The sequence below is a fragment of the Phyllobates terribilis genome, unplaced genomic scaffold, assembly GCF_046119375.1.
Source record: "Phyllobates terribilis strain yellow unplaced genomic scaffold, ASM4611937v1 Scaffold_2__4_contigs__length_985480577, whole genome shotgun sequence".
In the NCBI taxonomy this organism is placed as follows: Eukaryota; Metazoa; Chordata; class Amphibia; order Anura; family Dendrobatidae; genus Phyllobates; species Phyllobates terribilis.
Window position 1 is genome coordinate 980959156 of NW_027362762.1, and position 19075 is coordinate 980978230.

The following is a 19075-nucleotide window of genomic DNA, read 5'->3' on the forward strand; positions in this document are numbered from 1 at the left end:
ACAGGACAGGGGATATTATTACAGGATTTGGGATATTATTACAGGATTAAGGACATTTTTACAGGAATGGGGACATTATAACAGGCTATTGAACATTACGACAGGATTGGGGACATTATTACAGGATTGGGGACATTACTACTGTCAGGGGACATTATTACACGATTAGAGACTTTATTACAGGATTGAGGACATTATGACAGGATTGGGGACATTATTACAGGATTGGGGACATTATTACAGGCTGAAGGACACTATTACAGGACAAGGGATGTTATTACAGGATTAAGGACATTATTATAGGACACGGGACATTATTACAGGACTGGGGACATTATTATAGGATGGGGACATTATTATAGGACAAGGGATGTTATTACCGGATGAAGGACATTATTACAGGACGGGGACATTACTACAGGACAGGTAACATTATTACAGGACTGGGGGCATTATTACAGAACTGGGGGCATTATTGCAGGACTGGGGACATTATTACAGGATGAGGTTCATTATTACAGGACAGGTAACTGACGCGCTCCCAGGGCCGTGGGGTACTCGGCAGCCAGGCCTCTGGCTGCTTGCAGGGGATATCACGGTGGCTGGCCCAGGGCGGTCAGTGCAAAAAGGGGTATCAATTATTAGTAAAAGTTCAGAGAGTTCGTGACGCCCCCTGTGGTGTCTGGTGAGGATCACCAGCGCTGCGGCAGTCCACTGAGGTAGATGTCAGGGCAGCTAAAGATGGTACGGCTCCCCACAGGTGGAGCAGGCCCCAGGGCAGTGTAAAATAGATGAATGGTGCGCTGGGCGTTGTAGTGCGGGGGGGAAGAATGGCGCCGGTGAAGAAACAGACAGAGGCTGTTCGATGCAGTCGTCCAAGATTTTACTTACAGGTCTTGGGCAATTCACAAGTGCACTTTACAGGTGAAGGCCTCCCTCGTCGCGCCGCGTTCACCGGACAGGGGTTCAGTCCTTCCTCAAGCAGCTTAGGAATGCCTGGCGGAACCCCACTTTCACGTGTTCCTACTTTGACCATCTTCACACTTGGTCCTTCTCACCGCTGCCCTACGCTGCCCACTCTCAATCCCGCTCAGGTATGCTGAAGTCCTTCCTGTACATCGGATCCAGGACCAACCTGACCCCCCTGGAGAATAGAATGAAGCAACCGATCCCTCCTGACACCGGGCAGGAGCGGGGCGTACGGGTGCGGTCCTGCACGCGCCGTACCCCCTGGGATCCTGTCCTTAGAACGGAGCCTGCTCCCTGCTCCCCTCCGGGGCCTCTATCCTGGGCCCTAACTTGTGGAGCAGAGCTCCTGATGAGCCTCTGCTCCCGGACTGTTCCTCTGAACAGCCCTCACTAAACTCCACTCACTCCACTACTCAACTGCCTACCCTAAAAATGGTGTCCCTTTTATATCTACTGTATAAGTGCTTCCTGTATCTGCTTCCTCCACCCACACCCACTATTGGTTCCCCCTACCTTTGGGTTCCCCCCCTACTCCAGCCAGGGCCAGGGCTCAGCAGTGAAGTACATTGCGTCTTGCCCCTCCAGCCGGCCTGGAGCAGTGTGGTGTTGGATGCGGGTGTTTTGGGGTTCCGTGCGGCACTCCCATCTTACCTGAGAGAAGGAGACACCACACCTCTGGGTGAGGTGCAGTAACTCTATGGCGACTGAACCCTCAGGGGCGCCACATAACATTATTACAGGACTGGGGACATTATTACAGAACTAGGGATATTATTACAGGCGGGGGTTCATTATTACAGAACTGGGGACATTATTACAGGATTGAGACATTATTACAGGACTGAGGACATTATTACAGGGTGGAGACATTATTACAGGCTGAGGGACACTATTACAGGATTGGGGGCATTATTACAGGATGGAGACATTATTACAGGACTGGGGACATTATTACAGGGTGGAGACATTATTACAGGCTGAGGGACATTATTACAGGATTGGGGGCATTATTACAGGATGGAGACATTATTACAGGACAGGGGACATTATTACAGGACTGAGGACATTATCACAGGATGGAGACATTATTACAGGACAGGGGACGTTATTACAGGACTGGGGACATTATTATAGGACGGAGGACATTATTGCAGGCTGATCGACATTATTATAGGATTAGGGACTTTATGACAGGAGAAGGGACATTATTACAAGACTGGGAACATTATAAAGCGATGGGAGTCATTATTACAGGATTGGGGACATTATTATAGGATGGAGACATTATTACAAGACAGGGGACATTATTACAGGATGGGGGACATTATTACAGGATGGGGAACATTATTACAGGATGGAGACATTATTACAGGACAGGGGACATTATTACACGACTGAGGACTTTATTACAGGCTGAGGGACATTATTATAGGATTAGGGACAAATTTTATCCATGTGCGGCAGATTGACACGGCTGAGTTTGAGACCGCTAATCTAGATAGTGGTGGTGATGATGAATAGGATAGTGGTGGTGATGATGGTTAGGATAATAGTGGTGATGATGAATAGGATAGTGGTGGTGATGATGAATAGGATAGTGGTGGTGATGATTAGGATAGTGGTGGTGATGATTAATAGGATAGTGGTGGTGATGATTAATAGGATAGTGGTGGTGATGATGAATAGGATAGTAGTGGTGATGATGAATACGATAGTGGTGGTGATGATGAATAGGATAGTGGTGGTGATGATGAATAGGATAGTGGTGGTGATGATTAATAGGATAGTGGTGGTGATGATGAATAGGATAGTAGTGGTGATGATGAATAGGATAGTAGTGATGATGATGAATTGGATAGTGGTGGTGATGATTAGGATAGTGGTGGTGATGATGAATAGGATAGTGGTGATGATGATTAGGATAGTGGTGGTGATGATGAATAGGATAGTGGTGGTGATGATTAGGATAGTGGTGGTGATGATGAATAGGATAGTGGTGATGATGAATAGGATAGTGGTGATGATGAATAGGATAGTGGTGGTGATGATGAATAGAATAGTGGTGGTGATGATTAGGATAGTGGTGGTGATGATGATTAGGATAGTGGTGATGATAATGAATAGGATAGTGGAGATGATGATGAATAGGATAGTGGTGGTGATGATGATCAGAATAATGGTGATGAGGATGATTGGGATAGTGATGATGATCAGGATAATGGTGATGATATCTGGATAGTGGAGATGAGGATCAGTAAAGTGGTAGTGATGATGATCGTGATAGTGGCTTTGATGATGATCGGGATAGTGGTTGTGATGATCATCGGGAGAGTGGTGGTGGTGATGATCCGGATAGCTGTGGTGATTATGATCGGTACAGTGGTGGTGATGAATATTAGGATAGTAGTAAGGATTATCCGAATAGTTGTGATGATGATCGAGACAGTGGTGTGGATGATCGGGATAGTAGTGGTTTTGATGATCAGGACAGTGATGATGATAATTTGGATAGTGATGATGATGATGATAGAGACTAGGGCATAACAATCGCGATCGTAGAGGTTTCAACTGGGCCTGTGCGGGTGAGGGGGCGCTGACAGCAGTGCAAGCTTCAGCTGGATTTGCGTCCTTGGACACAGATTGAGCTGAATTGTGTTGTGGCACTACAATACATGCTGCCGGCCAATCAGAAGCCAGCAGATGACGTCAGCGTGCATGTGACTGGGGGCGCATGGCAGTGGCTTGCATGCTGAAGTCAGCAGCCGGCTTCAGAAGAGGATGCTGCGCTGCAGGGGGAGCGGAGGGAAGGAGAGTATAATCGTTTAATTTGTTTCTATGCATTAAATAACAGCAGTGGAATTGGGGACTTATACCAGGGCGGGAGATATATATGCCAGGAAGGGGCCCAGGATAGAAGACATATATACCAGGTTGGGGGATATACACTGTGTGCAGAATTATTAGGCAAGTTGTATTTTAGAGGATTATTTTTATTATCGATCAACAACTATGTTCTCAATCAACCCAAAAGACTCATAAATATCTAAGCTTAATATTTTTGGAAGTTGGAGTGGGATTTTTTTAGATTTGGCTATCTTAGGAGGATATCTGTTTGTGCAGGTAACTATTATTGTGCAGAATTATTAGGCAACTTAATAAAAACCAAATATAATCCCATCTCACTTGTTTACTTTCACCAGGTAAACCAATATCAGTGCACAAAATTTAGAAATAAACATTTCTGACATGCAAAAACAAAAAAAATTAGTGATCAGTATAGCCACCTTTCTTTATGATGACACTCAACAGTCTTCCATCCATAGATTCTGTCAGTTGCTTGATCTGTTTTCGATCAACATTGTGTGCAGCAGCCACCACAGCCTCCCAGACACTGTTCCCAGAGGTGTACTGTTTTCCCTCCCTGTAGATCTCACCACAGCCTCCCAGACAATGCTCCCAGAGGTGTACTGTTTTCCCTCCCTGTAGATCTCACATTTTATGATGGACCACAGGTTCTCTATGGGGTTCGGATCAGGTGAACAAGGGGGCCATGTCATTATTTTTTCTTCTTTTAGACCTTTACTGGCCAGCCATGCTGTGGAGTAGTTGGATGCATGTGATGGAGCATTGTCCTGCATGAAAATCATGTTTTTCTTGAACGATACCGACTTCTTCCTGTACCACTGCTTGAAGAAGTTGTCTTCCAGAAACTGGCAGTAGGTCTGGGAGTTGAGCTTCACTCCATCCTCAACTCGAAAAGGTCCCACAAGTTCATCTTTGATGATACCAGCCCATACCAGTACCCCACCTCCACCTTGCTGGCGTCTGAGTCGGAGTGGCGCTCTCTGCCCTTTACTGATCCAGCCTCTGGCCCATCCATCTGGCCCATCAAGAGTCACTCTCATTTCATCAGTCCATAAAACCTTTGAAAAATCAGTCTTCAGATATTTCTTGGCCCATTCTTGATGTTTTATCTTATGTTTCTTGTTCATAGGTGGTGGTTTTTCAGCCTTCCTTACCTTGGCCATGTCCCTGAGTATCGCACACCTTGCGCTTTTTGATACTCCAGTAATGTTGCAGCTCTGAAATATGGCAAAACTGGTGGCGAATGGCATCTTGGCAGCTTCACGCTTCATTTTCCTCAATTCATGGGCAGTTATTTTGCGCCTTTTGTGGCCAACACGCTTCTTGCGACCCTGTTGGCTATTTGCCATGAAACGCTTGATTGTTCGGTGATCACGTTTCAAAAGTTTGGAAATTTCAAGACTGCTGCCTCCCTCTGCAAGACAGCTCAGAATTTTGGACTTTTCAGAGCCCGTCAAATCTCTCTTCTGACCCATTTTGCCAAAGGAAAGGAAGTTGCCTAATAATTAAGCCCACCTTATATAGGGTGTTGATGTCATTAGTCAGCACCCCTCCTCATTACAGAGATGCAATCACCAGATTTACTTCATTGGTAGTTGGCTCTCAAGAATATGCAGCTTGGAGTAGGACAACATGTATAAAAAGTATCATGTGATCAAAATACGCATTTGCCTAATAATTCTGCACGCGGTGTGTATATATATATATAGTGGGGAAAATAAGTATTTGATCCACTGGTGATTTTGCAGTTTTCCACCTACAGAGAATGGAGAGATCTGTAATTTTTATCGTAGGTCACTTCACCTGTGAGAGACAGAATCTAAAAAGAAAAACCATAAAATCGCGTTGTATGACTTTTACGTAATTAATTTGCATTTTTTTTGCATGAAATAAGTATCATAGACTTGTTAGTTTTCCTTTAAGAAGCCTCCTACTCTGCACTCGGTATTAGTGATGAGCGAGCACTAAAATGCTCGGGTGCTCGTTGCTCGGGTCGAGCACATTGGAATACTCTGGAGCTCGACCCGAGCAACGAGCCCAATGTAAGTCTATGGGAAACTCGAGCATTTTTCCGGCGGCTCCCCCCGGCGGTCTGCAGAGGGCCTAAAAATTGCCCAAATCGATGGGAACAGTGCTCAAATGACATGGGAACAGCATGAGGAAGACCCCTGGAAGCATTTCTGACCCCCAGGTCACTGCTGTCAACAACGTGGTCAGAGTATTATGCCACTTTTACAGACTCACAATAAAACATACAAAAACGAAACCAAAATGGATTTTCCTGGGAAATATGTTAAGGAACATCCTTTCCAGGGTAATGACTTGTATATAAAGCAAAATAAATATACAAAACCAAAAATACTCCTCCATACCTTGGGCTATGTTCACACGTAGCGTTTTTGATGTATTTTTGCACTTTTGCATTGCTTTCAACCAAGACAAATGCATTCACCAGGAAATGTCATTTTAACATTTTACAACCTTATCTGGCCATGTGGTGTGTGACACATCATCAGACACATCCTGTTTCATTTATGATGGAGGGACTCTGAAAGTTTATTGTTAGAGAGCCATCAGCTGGCTATGCTTTGTTGTTCCCATTATTAAAGAAGTTGTGCACTAGTTTTACATTGATGCCCTATCCGTAGGACAGGGCATCAATGTATGATCGGCCGGGGTCCCGCACGCGACACCCTCGCCAATCAGCTGCTATCGGTGCCGGCGGCGTCAATTGAATGGGAGGCGGATGTGCAGTAACAAGCGCCGGCCACTACAACTTGATGGCCAGGCACTAAAGTTAAGGACTTCCGGCCATCTGCAACTGGTGCAGCGTGCGGGACCCCTGCCGATCATACATTGATGCCCTATCCTGCGGATAGGGCATCAATGTAAAACTAGTGGACAACCCCTTTAAGGAGCAGGTCTCCTATACTGTTATTGCGTATGCAGTAACTAAAAGGTCTGCCCAAATTTTGGAAAAACCCCAATTCCAATTTGAAGACACAAAGAGGAGGGCCTCAGTTAAAAAAATGCTCCCATTATAAAGGAGCGGTTTTGCTATACAATTATAGCGTATGCAGTGACTGCAACGGGTGCCTAAATTTTGGGGAGACATAGAGGAGGGCCATAGTAAAACATTTTTTACCATTGTTGATGAATGGGTCTCCTATACTGGTAATGCCCATACAGTGACTGCAAGGGCTGGCAAAAAATTGTACGCAGTCCAATACCCCTTTGAAGAGATGTAGAGGAGGTCCTCATTAAAAAAATTGTTACCATTGTTAAGGAATGGGTCTCCTATACTGGTAATGCCCATTCACTAAGTACATGGGCTGAAAAACATTTACCCCTGGGGGGTATACATGAATATGCTGTATAACATAAAGAATGTTAGAGGTAGGCCTACGAAAAAATTCCTACGGGCATCATAAAAATTACAAAAAAATTATGTGGGTATTGCATCACGGTCACCCTGGTTATATGGTGGTGGAGGATGAGGAGAAGCAGGAGGACAACAGAAAATATCCAAAATCAAGAAGTGTATACCCATGTCTGGGTGTGTAGAGGTGCATGGGAATAGACCTCCCAAAAAAGCCAGTAGATTTGACTTTATCTTCCGCTGCTATCATTCGGTGGTGTTGAGAAGTCTGGCCCAATCCAGCCCTTGTTCATTTTTACAAGAGTCAGCCTGTCAGCATTTTCAGTTATAATTCCCCCGGCGGCACTAAAAACCCGCTCTGACAAAACGTTAGAGGAAGGGCAGGTCAGGACCTCCAAGGCGCAGAGAGCCAGTTTATGCCACGTGTCCAGCTTGGATACCCAATAATTATAAGGCACAGAGGAATCACGGAGGACGTTGGTACGGTCGGCAAGGTACTCCTTCAGCATCTTCCCAAACTTTTCCCTCCTTGTCACAATACCCCGCGCATCAGGGCCTGGGCGTTGGGAGGGTCTGAGAAAACTGTCCCACACCTTTGACAGTGTTCCCCTGCCTCTGCTGCGTTGTATTTGTGTCGCCCTCGCCTGTACTCCTTGATTGTCCAAGGAACTGTGACCTCTGCCGCCAGCGTTTTCAGATGGGAATTTTTTTAATAATTCCACAACAAGGGCCTTCTGGTACTGCAACATTTTAATAGACCTCTCTGCCACTGGAATGAAAGATATAAAGTTCTCCTTGTAGCATGGGTCTAGAAGTGTGACCAACCAGTAATTACTGTCGGCCAAAATGCGTACAAGGGGGGCGTCACGGGAAAGGCAGCGGAACGTAAAGTCAACCATGTGTGCCAGACTGCCAAAAGCTAAGTCTTCCCTGTCCTGAACAAGAGGATAACTGTCCATGCTCTCCTCTCATCCTCCTCCTCATTCTCCCTTTCCTCAAGCCATCCATGCTGAACAGATGGTATGAATGTAGTGTGAGTAGTACTGTCTGTAGCACAGGAAACCAACTCTTGTTCCTCCTCATCCTCTTCCTCCTTCTCCCCATTAGCACCCTATCCGCATTGAGAAGAGATGAGGCTGGGCTGTGTAGCATCAACCTGTATAGTTCCTTGCTTCATCTCATCGTGCTCCACCTGCAATGCCTCCTCTTTAATTGTGAGCAGCGAACATTTCAGAAGACAGAGAAGCGGGATGGTGCCGCTAATTATGACGTCATCACCGCTCACCATCTTGGTGGAGTCCTCAAAGTTTTGAAGGACGACACAGATGTCTGACATCCATGCCCACTTCTCAGTTCTTATGTGCGGAGGCTGACCTGAATGCTGACGGGTGTGTTGAAGCTGGTACTCAACAACTGCCCTCTGCTGCTCACAAATCCTTCCCAACATCTGCAAAGTTTAGTTCCAACGCGTGGGGACATCGCACACCAGTCGGTGAGCTGGAAGCTGCAAATTCTGCTGAAGCACGGCGAGGGTGGCGGAAGCTTTAGGTGACTTTCTGAAATGGGCACACACACGGCATATTTTTACAAGCAGATCAGGCAGATCCGGGTAGGTTTTGAGAAACCACTGAACCACTAGGTTGAGCACAGGAGCCAGGCATGGTACGTGTCTGAGTTTGCCTAGGTTCAGAGCCACCACCAGGTTCTGGCCATTGTCACACACGACCATGCCTGGCTGTAGGTTCTGCGGTGACAGCCACAGATCTTCCTGCTCTGTTACAGCTGTCAACAACTCTTCAGAGGTGTGCGGTTTGTCCCCTACGCATATTAGCTTCAGCAGTGCCTGTTGCCGCTTGGCCGAGGCAGTGCTGCAGTGCTTCCAGTTTGTGATTGATGTGGTCATTTCAGAGATGGAGGCTGCTGATGAGGCTGAGGAGGAGGAGGAGGATGTTCAGGAGCTGTAGCATTTGGGGGCAACCCTGATTGACCCAGGGCCCACAATCCTTGGCTTCAGGAGTACGTGTTCCGTCCCAAGGTCCAACTGGGTCCCTGCTTCCACTATATTAACCCAGTGTGCCATCAATGAGATGTACCATCCCTGCCCACAAGCACTTGTCCACGTGTCCGTGGTTAGGTGGACCTTCCCAGTAACTGCGTTGGTGAAGGCACGGCTAATGTTCTGAGACACGTGCTTGTGTAATGCAGGGATGGCATTGCAGGGATGGGATGGAGAAATAGTGGCAGCTGGGGACCAAGTACCGAGGAACGACTGCCGCCATCAAGTTGCGGAAAGCTTCCATCTCCACGATCCTAAAAGGCAACATTTCGAGCACAAGCATTCGAGAAACGTGTGAGTTTAGTAGTGTGGCCTGTGGGGCGTTGGCTGCATATTTACACTTGCGTTCCAAAGACTGGGGTAGAGACAACTGAACGCTGCACTGGGACAATGACGTGGACATGGTTACTGATGGTGGTAGTTGCAAGTGGGCAACAACAGGTGCAGGGCAGGAGGCATCTTCGCATGTGCCATGGACAGGGGATTGGCGTGCACGCACAACAGCAGAACAAGCAGTGTTGTCACCCGCAGACACTGTTTCTGGACCCTGGCATTCGGCTCTCCTAGTCGGCTGCTTTGCTGTCATGTGCCTGAGCATGCTGGTGGTGGTCAGGCTGGTAATTTTGCTGCCCCTGCTGATTCTGGCCTGGCAGATGGTGCAAATGGTCTTTTTGGGGTTATCTGGACAGTCTTTAAAAAACAACCAGATTCGGGAAGACCTAACAATTGTACTGGCAACTTCCGTCGTGTTGGTGTTCTGGGGAACATTTGCCCGCCTTGTGTCTGCGGCCACCACACTGCTTCTTCCTGCCTATTGGGGTGCTCTGCCTCCCTCCCCCTGGGTGCTGCTGTCCTCACTCTATATGTCACCTTGCCAGGTTGGGTTAGTGACTTCATCATCCACCACCTCATCTTCCACTTCCGCACCCTGGTCCTCCTCCTGACTTTCTGGCAATTGTGTCTCATCATCGTCCACCTCTTGTGACACTTTCCCACCGTCGCCTTCATGTGACCGTGGCTGATCAAATATTTGGGCATCGCTACATGCGATCTCCTCTTGCCCCTCTTGAAGTTGGCAAGAGGCCCGAATATATAAATGGAAAAGTGAACAGCTGTTAGGCCGGTACGCAGGAGAAGGGCTTTCTCGCGGCGTCCGGTCAGGCCCTTTCCTGCTGGTCAGTAATTTCAGCATTTAGGTTCAGTTCTAGGGATTCTAAGTGTGGTTTCTGCGTTTCTGCTCATGTGTCGCTAAGCCATGCCCCCTTGTGGTCATGTGCCGCTAAGCCACGCCCCTTGCGGTTATGTGCCGCTAAGCCACGCCCCCTGCTGTCTGGTACAGCGTGGTAGGTTGTCCTGGGGGGCTGGGGTTGTCTCTAGTGTATTTAAGGGCTCGGTGGGCTCCGCCCCGGTGCCTAGTCTATCTCTTTCTAAACTGGGGTGAGGTCTCTGGCAGTAAATGCAGTGTATGAGAGCCGTTGTCAAGGGTTCCTGCTGTGTGCTCCCTAGTCATCCTAGCCATCAATTAGGGCTAGGGGAATGCTGTGAGCAGCATGCTGTACCGTGTCGGTTCACCGGTTGGTGTCCACACCATGGAGGCGTCCTTGCTATCGATCCAGCATTCCAGGGTCCGCCATTGTATGTGTGGTCACACTGCCGCTTTTACACCCATGTGTTGGGTGCTGCAGAGATCCTCCTCCTCTTTAGGAACTTAGGTTCCAGGCCTTTCCTGGCCCGCAGCTATCTGCAACTCTATATGCCGCCATCTAGTGCTCGGGCGTTTCATTCTGCCAGATCCTTCCTGCTCTGCACAGCGGTGTCTTGCAGTGCAGAAGTTTATTAGTTTTGTTTCTGGAGTGTTACTAACTCCCAGCATTGCACCTTGTGTAGTTACTACTTGTGTGCGCACTTAACACACATAGTTTATTTCTTTCTCTGTGCTTAGCTGAACATTCCTCTGGGACTCAGCTGCTGCAGCTCCTCTGCAGTCCGGTGAACCCCGACGTGTCCTTTAAGTTTTATTTTATTTTATTAAAGGACACGCCAGCGTAGCAACAGCTCTTCGGAGTGTCCAAGTGTGGGATCAGTTGTCTCTGGGCACTCGGCATGGTGGGAGGAAGGAGGGTCAGGGTGAGGAATATGCGGTCCAGACTCACAGCTACTGAGACTTGACCGTGTGGAAGACAGGGTGGTGGTGGTGGCGGCTAAGTGACTGGAAGCATTATCCACTATCCAACCAATAACCTTTTGACACTGCTCTGGGTTCAATAGTGGTGTGCTGCGGTCCCCTAGTAATTGGGACAGGAAGGTCGAGCGACATGATGTGGGTGCTTGTTGTGCTCCCTCAGCAGGCACAGTTCCATCTTGCCCACGTCCTCATCCTCTGCGTGCACCATCACCATCACGTCCACTTCCCCGTCCCCAGCCACGCACCTTTACCTTTTTAAATGGAGTGTAATATTTGGCCCTCTTCACAAAATGTCTGAATTATTACCGCAGTAATATGCGATCACGTTTGACATCCATGGTTTTAGGCTGTGGCCTTATAGTATAGTATTGGTCAACAGCCAAGTGTGAATAGGTTCAATAAAACACAGATGGCTAACTATAAATGGAGTTGAGTATTTGGCACGCTCCAAAAAATGTCTGTATTATTACAGCAGTAATATGGGATCACGTGTGATGATGGAAAAGTGTCTCTGCTTAAAAAAATAAAAAAATTCTGCCTGTATTCTGCTAACAAGCAAATAGAGCAGTACAATGGTGGACTGTATTTCTTTTTAAGCAAATAATCAGGATTAAGAGTAAAAAAAATAGCCCTAATATCTAGGTCTATGGATGTCTGTAACAGCAGCAGACAGAACGTGCAATGGACCCTATTCTGCTCTATACAGTGTCCACAAACCCTGCCTGCCTAACTCCTGCTATCACCAGTAATAGATGCAGCTGGATTAGTCCTCAGAAGGACTGTTAGTTCAGATGGATATGTATATACAGTATGCATGTTACGGAATACCTATACTAACTAATAAACAAGCAAATATCTCTCTCACTCAGCAGCACCTCTCCCTACTCTGTCTGTTTCCGGGTTAGACTGTGACAAGCATAGGGTCACCAGGTCTTATATACTGTAATGCCCACAATCAACATGGCTACGGCATTACAGTGCGTGGCAAGCAATCCCTGCATGTTCATTGGCTCTGTAAAGAGCGCCAAACATGCAGGGCGGGGAGCGCCGAGCAGTGAGATGCTCGGGCGAGTACCGAGCTGTGACGAGCACGCTTGTTCATCACTACTCATTACCTCTATTAATTGGACCTGTTTGAACTCGTAACCTGTATAAAAGACACCTGTCCACACACTCAATCAATCACACTCCAACCTCTCCACCATGGCCAAGGCCAAAGAGCTGCCTAAGGACACCAAGAATAAATTTGTAGACGTGCACAAGGCTGGGATGGGCTACAGGACAATAGGCAGCAGCTTGGTGAGAAGGCAACAACTGTTGGCGCAATTATTAGAAAATGGAAGAAACACAAGATGACTGTCAATATTCCTCGGTCTGGGCCATGCAGGATCTCACCTCGTGGGGGAAGGATGATTCTGAGAAAGGTCAGGAATCAGCCCAGAACTACACGGAAGGACCTGGTCAATGACCTGAAGAGATCTGGGACCACAGTCTCAAATGTTACAGTTAGTAACACATTACACCGTCATGGATTAAAATCCCGCAGGGCACGCAAGATTCCCCTGCTCACTCCAGCACATGTCCAGGCCTGTTTTTGCCAATGACCATCTGGGTGATCAAGATGAGGCATGGCAGAAGGTCATGTGGTCAGATGAAACCAAAATAGAACTTTTTGGTATCAACTCCACTCGCAGTGTTTGAAATAAGAAGAAGGATGAGTACAATCCCAGGAACACTGTCCCAACCGTGAAGCATGTTGGGGGAACATCAGACTTTGTGGGTGCTTTTCTGCAAAGGGGACAGGACAACTGCACCATATTGAAGGAAGGATGGGGTCATGTATCGCGAGATTTTGGCCAATAACCTCCTTCCCTCAGTAAGAGCATTGAAGATGGGTCGTGGCTGGGTCTTCCAGCATGACAATGACCCAAAACACGCAGCCAGGGCAACTAAGGAGTGGCTGTGTAAGAAGTGTGTGACGCTGGAAGCCCTACCCTGGGAGATGGGGGACTCGGAGCCGGGTCCTATGTTGTCGATGGGGTGCAGCCGTGGCCCGGACCCGCTCCGTGCCCAGGGCAGTCACATTAAAAAGGATGGTACGGGCTTATCTGAGTTGAGTGGTTGATCTCGACTACGCCACCTGTGGAACCTGGTGAAGGCCACCAGCGCTGCTGCAGTCCGCTAAGGCAGGATGTTATGGCAGCCGTCGTTGGTACTACTCCCCACAGGCGGAGCAGGGCCTCAGGGCAGAGAGACAGAATGGAGGGGGTTGTAGTATAGGAGTTCTGGTGCTGCGTAGTGCGGTGTAATGCAGAATAAAGAGTCCGGAGGCCATAGGGGTTAACTTCCAGGGTTTTTACTCACGGTGGAGATTGCAGTTGAAAGGCTTCTCCCTGCTCCTCGCGGAGTTCTGCGGTCACCAGAGAAGGGGGGGTCCGACAACCTCCGAGTAAGTCCAGTGTTCAATCAGGACCCCACACCAGAGTGTTCCTAGACTTCAGACCGGGTCCTTTCCTGTCTGTGTGTGTGTAGATAGGCCGGGTCTCCCTCTGAACTTCACTCAGAAAAAGGGTACGGGTGGCAGCTCCGCTCCTTCCGATACCCGGTGGGATCCTCAGGGCCTACCGGGCTTCCCTGACCAGGACATAGAGTAGCAAGGTCAGGTGTCGGGGGCCGGTACCCCTCTTGCAGCCGGAATCCCTCTGAATAGATCAGGTTGGCGAGGACAGGTGGCGTATACCGCTCCGTCTGCATCCCCCCCGGGATCCATTTGCGGCGGAGCTACACTCCTAAGCTCCGGGCCTTCTTGGTCATGGTTCTTGACCGGGCTGAGACATACATTATCTGCAACCTGCCCCTCGTCCCAAGGCCAAGGTACGAGGGACGTGTCTTCATCCTCCACGCTCAGGGAGGGAGATCACAATCAAAGAACGCAGAACCAAGATGGCTGTGTATTAAATATGAAATTTAAAGTGTCACTATAATGTGAATCCTCCACCCTCACCCACTAATTGGTACCCCTATCTCTTGGTTCCCCAGTCTCCCATTTTCCAGTAGGGGCAGCACCTGGTGCCTACTAGCCCCCTCTGGTGGGAGAAGTGTGGTGTTGGATGTGGAGGTGGGGTCCTGACCATCGCACTGTTCTTACCTCAAAGGAGGAACACTACACTCCATTAGAGAAGTGCAGCATCCCTGTGGCGGTCGAACCCTCAGGGGCGCCACAGAAGCATTTCAAGGTCCTGGAGTGGCCAGTCTCCAGACCTGAACCCAATAGAAAATCTTTGGAGGAGCTGAAACTCAATGTTGCCCAGTGACAGCCCCGAAACCTGAAAGATCTGGAGAAGATCTGTATGGAGGAGGGGGCCAAAATCCCTGCTGCAGTGTGTGCAAACCTGGTCAAGATCTACAGGAAACGTCTGACCTCTGTAATTGTAACAAAGGTTTCTGGACCAAATATTAAGTTCTGTTTTTCTATTGTATCAAATACTTATTTCATGGAATAAAATGCAAATTAGTTATGTAAAAATCATAAATTGTGATTTACTGGATTATATTTTTAGATTCTGTCTGTCACAGGTGAAGTGACCTACGATAAAAATTCCAGACCTCTCCATTCTGTGTAGGTGGGAAAACTTGCAAAATCAGTAGAGTATCAAATACTTATTTTCCCCACTGTACAGTATGTACATATATATACAGGGTGGTCCAAAAGTAGGTGGCCAGAAAATAATAACATTTATTTTGATTTATATATAAAATGATATTTACTAACAGAAGCATAACATTGACAATTACATTTTATTCTGAACAATGATACAAAAGCTCTTAAATGTTATCAGCGCAGGGGCTCACACTGTTTCCATTATAATTTCCTCAGCTTTGAAGTCGCCTCTTTCGCTTCGACAAACTTTTTTGCACAAGTCTCTCTGGGTATTAATGTCTTGAAATCCATCTCTTATGTCATTTTTCAAGTCACTGACACTTTTTGGTTTTCGACTATAAACTTTGTCCTTGAGTTCTCCCCAAAAGAAAAATCCATTGGGGTCAAGTCTGGTGAACGTGCCGGCCAATCACGTGGGTCTCTTCGGCCAATCCATTTATTAGGAAATGTTTCATCCAGATACTCGCGGACCACTCTGGAATAATGTGGAGGGGCCGCATCTTGATGGAAATAAAGGTCATGTGAATTCGGCTGTTGCTGTAACTGCGGAACAACTTGATTCATTAGAATTTCCAGATACTTATCTCCTGTGACTGTTCCATCAAATAATATTGGTCCTAAAACACCAAAACTTGAAATACCCCAAACATTGACACCGGGCTCATGTAGTTGTTGCTCTGATGTTAAATGCATGTTCTCATTATACCAGTAAATACAATTATGTCTGTTAATATGGCCGGAGAATGGGAAAGAAGCTTCATCACTCCACATAATGGTATCGACAATTACTGGATTTCCTTCCGTTTCGTTAAGCATAATCTCAGTAAATTGCAGCCGCCGGTCTGGATCATCCTCCAATAACCCATGAATTACACGTTGACGATCAGCTTCCACCCAATAGATTTCAGGATTCTCATGATAGAAGCTCGTGACATCCCCAGTTCCATAGAGGCTCTTCTGGGGACTTTTCTGGACTCTGAACGAATGTTTCAGTGACAAGTATTATCTTCTGTACAGACGGTTTTGGGTCGAGCAGTTTTTGGAGCATTAAGGATGGAGCCAGTGGCATTGAATTTGTCATGAATGCGGTAAATGGTTCGTCTTTTTTTTCTCTTTGGGGCTTGAGTACCAAATGTTTCAACCCAATTTGCTCCAACGGTTTCAGCATCTTGAGATTTCCAATACTCTGTTAAAATCCATTTTCTTTGATCTGTATTTAAATTATTTGTCATTATGTGTTATCTGAATTATCTGAAAAGAAAACAGATTTGGGGGAGATCTATCTGTGAAAACTAGATCTATGAAACTGGCTCAGTTGTCCGTAGCAACCAATCAGATTCCACCTTTCATTTTCCAAAGAGTCTGTGAGGAATGAAAAGTGGAATCTGATTGGTTGCTAAGGGCAACTGAGCCAGTTTCACTTTACACCATGTTTGATAAAGCTCCCCTTTCATAACCTTATTACACTTTCTGTCCACCTACTTTTGGACCACCCTATATATAAAAGGATGTGTTCAGATAAGAGATATATGTTGTGATGATGGTGATGATGAGTGTTGTGATGATGACGGGGATCATGAGTGTTGTGATGATTGGGGTGATGAGTCTTGTGATGATGGGGTTGATGATTGTTGTGATGATGGTGGTGATGAGTGTTGTGATGATTGGGGTGATGAGTCTTGTGATGATGGGGGTGATGAGTCTTGTGATGATGGGGGTGATGATTGTTGTGATGATGGTGGTGATGAGTGTTGTGATGATGGTGATGATGATTGTTGTGATGATGGTGGTGATGAGTGTTGTGATGATTGGGGTGATGAGTCTTGTGATGATGGGGGTGATGATTGTTGTGATGATGGTGGTGATGAGTGTTGTGATGATTGGGGTGATGAGTCTTGTGATGATGGGGGTGATGATTGTTGTGATGATGGTGGTGATGAGTGTTGTGATGATGGTGATGATGATTGTTGTGATGATGGTGGTGATGAGTGTTGTGATGATTGGGGTGATGAGTCTTGTGATGATGGGGGTGATGATTGTTGTGATGATGGTGGTGATGAGTGTTGTGATGATTGGGGTGATGAGTCTTGTGATGATGGGGGTGATGATTGTTGTGATGATGGTGGTGATGAGTGTTGTGATGATGGTGATGATGATTGTTGTGATGATGGTGGTGATGAGTGTTGTGATGATTGGGGTGATGAGTCTTGTGATGATGGGGGTGATGATTGTTGTGATGATGGTGGTGATGAGTGTTGTGATGATTGGGGTGATGAGTCTTGTGATGATGGGGGTGATGAGTGTTGTGATGATGGGGGTGATGATTGTTGTGATGATGGGGATCATCTTCTCTTCTGGTTCTTCTCTCCTTTGTGGTTTCGCTGCTCCCGGACAACAGACGGTTATGAGTTCATCCAGATCCTGAAGGAAGTTGCCCGAGAGAACACGGAGAATCCGGACCTGAGCATCGTGTGGATCGACCCGGACGACTTCCCTCTGGTGACGTTCCTCTCTGTTACTCTACCTGACGTTAAACTGTGACATCGCCGAGCAGTGACGTCTCCTCCAGAGACAGATCATCAGGTGACGGACGTAGTATAAGGGGCTGTGCACACAACGACTTTTTCAGAGGGTTTCACCTGGAGAGCACCTGAAAAAGCTCCGCAAAAAATGCCGATAGTGCGCAGCAATGTGAAGCGGTGTGTGCCGTCTTGTGTCACTCAGCGGCCGAAACCTTCAAGTGGTTAAAAGAAGTAACTTGTTCTTTCTTCGGGGCGTTTGGTTTGGAAGCCACCCCCTCTATATTCTGGAACGTAAAGGGCAAAGATGCCAGGAAAACGGCCAAGACGATGCCGGCGCAGGCGCTTCAGGAAGACGATGGCTGGTGGTTTAACCCCCTAAAGCCAATGACAGAAATCTCTGTCCTGGAGTGTCAGGGACTTTGGAGCCGCAGCTTCTCCACACAGGGCAGAGGCCGGCCACATTACATCTCTGGCCTCTGCCTCTAATTAACCTCTTCAGTGCCACAGCCAATTGTTGACAGTGGCATTCAAGGGCAGCGATCTGTCCCGGACGCTTGTTTTGGGGGCCAGCGGCTCCCTGCGACCCCCCCGTACACCAGGACTGCAGCATTGCTGTACGCAGCACAAGGTACTGTGGGGACTGACAAATGACATAAAAAGGAGAGAAAAAAGTATTTAAAAATGTAAAAAAAAACTTTAAGGGACATACAAAAATTCTACCCCCCCCTTCTCCACAGTCAATAATAAAATATATGCAAAAATAAAAACACATGTTTTGTTATCAACGTGTCCAGAAAAGCCCGGCATATCCAAATCTAAAATGCGTTATCCCGATCTCTAAAAACTAAGGAGAAAGAACCGAATTATCAGGATTGCAGGTTTCTGGTTGCTGCAACTCAAAACAAGGCAATAAGAAGCGATCAGAGCATCGTATCTACCCCCAAAATGGTGGCAATAAAGACATCAGGTCGCCACGCAGAAAACAAGCCCCCACTCTGCTCAATCCACCCAAAAATGTGACGGGTTTTGGAAAAGGGCAACTCAAGCTAATTTTTTTTTTCCAAGATTTTCTGATTTTTTTTTACTACTTAAATAAAAAAGAAATATGCAAGTCGTAATGTTACCGACCCAGACAATCACATTTCCAGGTCATTTTTACTGCAGAATGAAGCCTGGCAAAACAAAACCTAAAAAATAATGGCGGAATTGCGTTATTTTTCTACAATTTTACTTCATTGGAGTTTTTTACTATTTTCCAGTAGAAGTACAACTAGTCCCGCAAAAAACAAGTCCTCACATGGCTTTGTCAGCGGGAAAATAAAAAAGTTACAGCTATTAGAAGAAGGCGAGCAAGAACTGAAAGCACAAAAATGAAAAAAAAACCTTAAGATGCCATACAGACTTTCGCCAAGACACCTATGTTCATTCAGAAAAAGAG

The 19075-nt window shown here is 46.8% G+C and overlaps 1 protein-coding gene across 4 annotated transcripts in view; it reads left to right on the plus strand.

Moving 5' to 3' along the window:
• CASQ2 (calsequestrin 2) overlaps positions 1-19075 on the plus strand; it is a 189594-nt gene that overhangs the window by 110969 nt on the left and 59550 nt on the right. For all 4 annotated transcript variants that reach the window (XM_073670897.1, XM_073670899.1, XM_073670898.1 and 1 more), the window contains exon 9: positions 17514-17614. In XM_073670897.1, coding sequence (XP_073526998.1) covers positions 17514-17614 — 101 coding nt within the window. The remainder of the gene's footprint in view (positions 1-17513; positions 17615-19075) is intronic.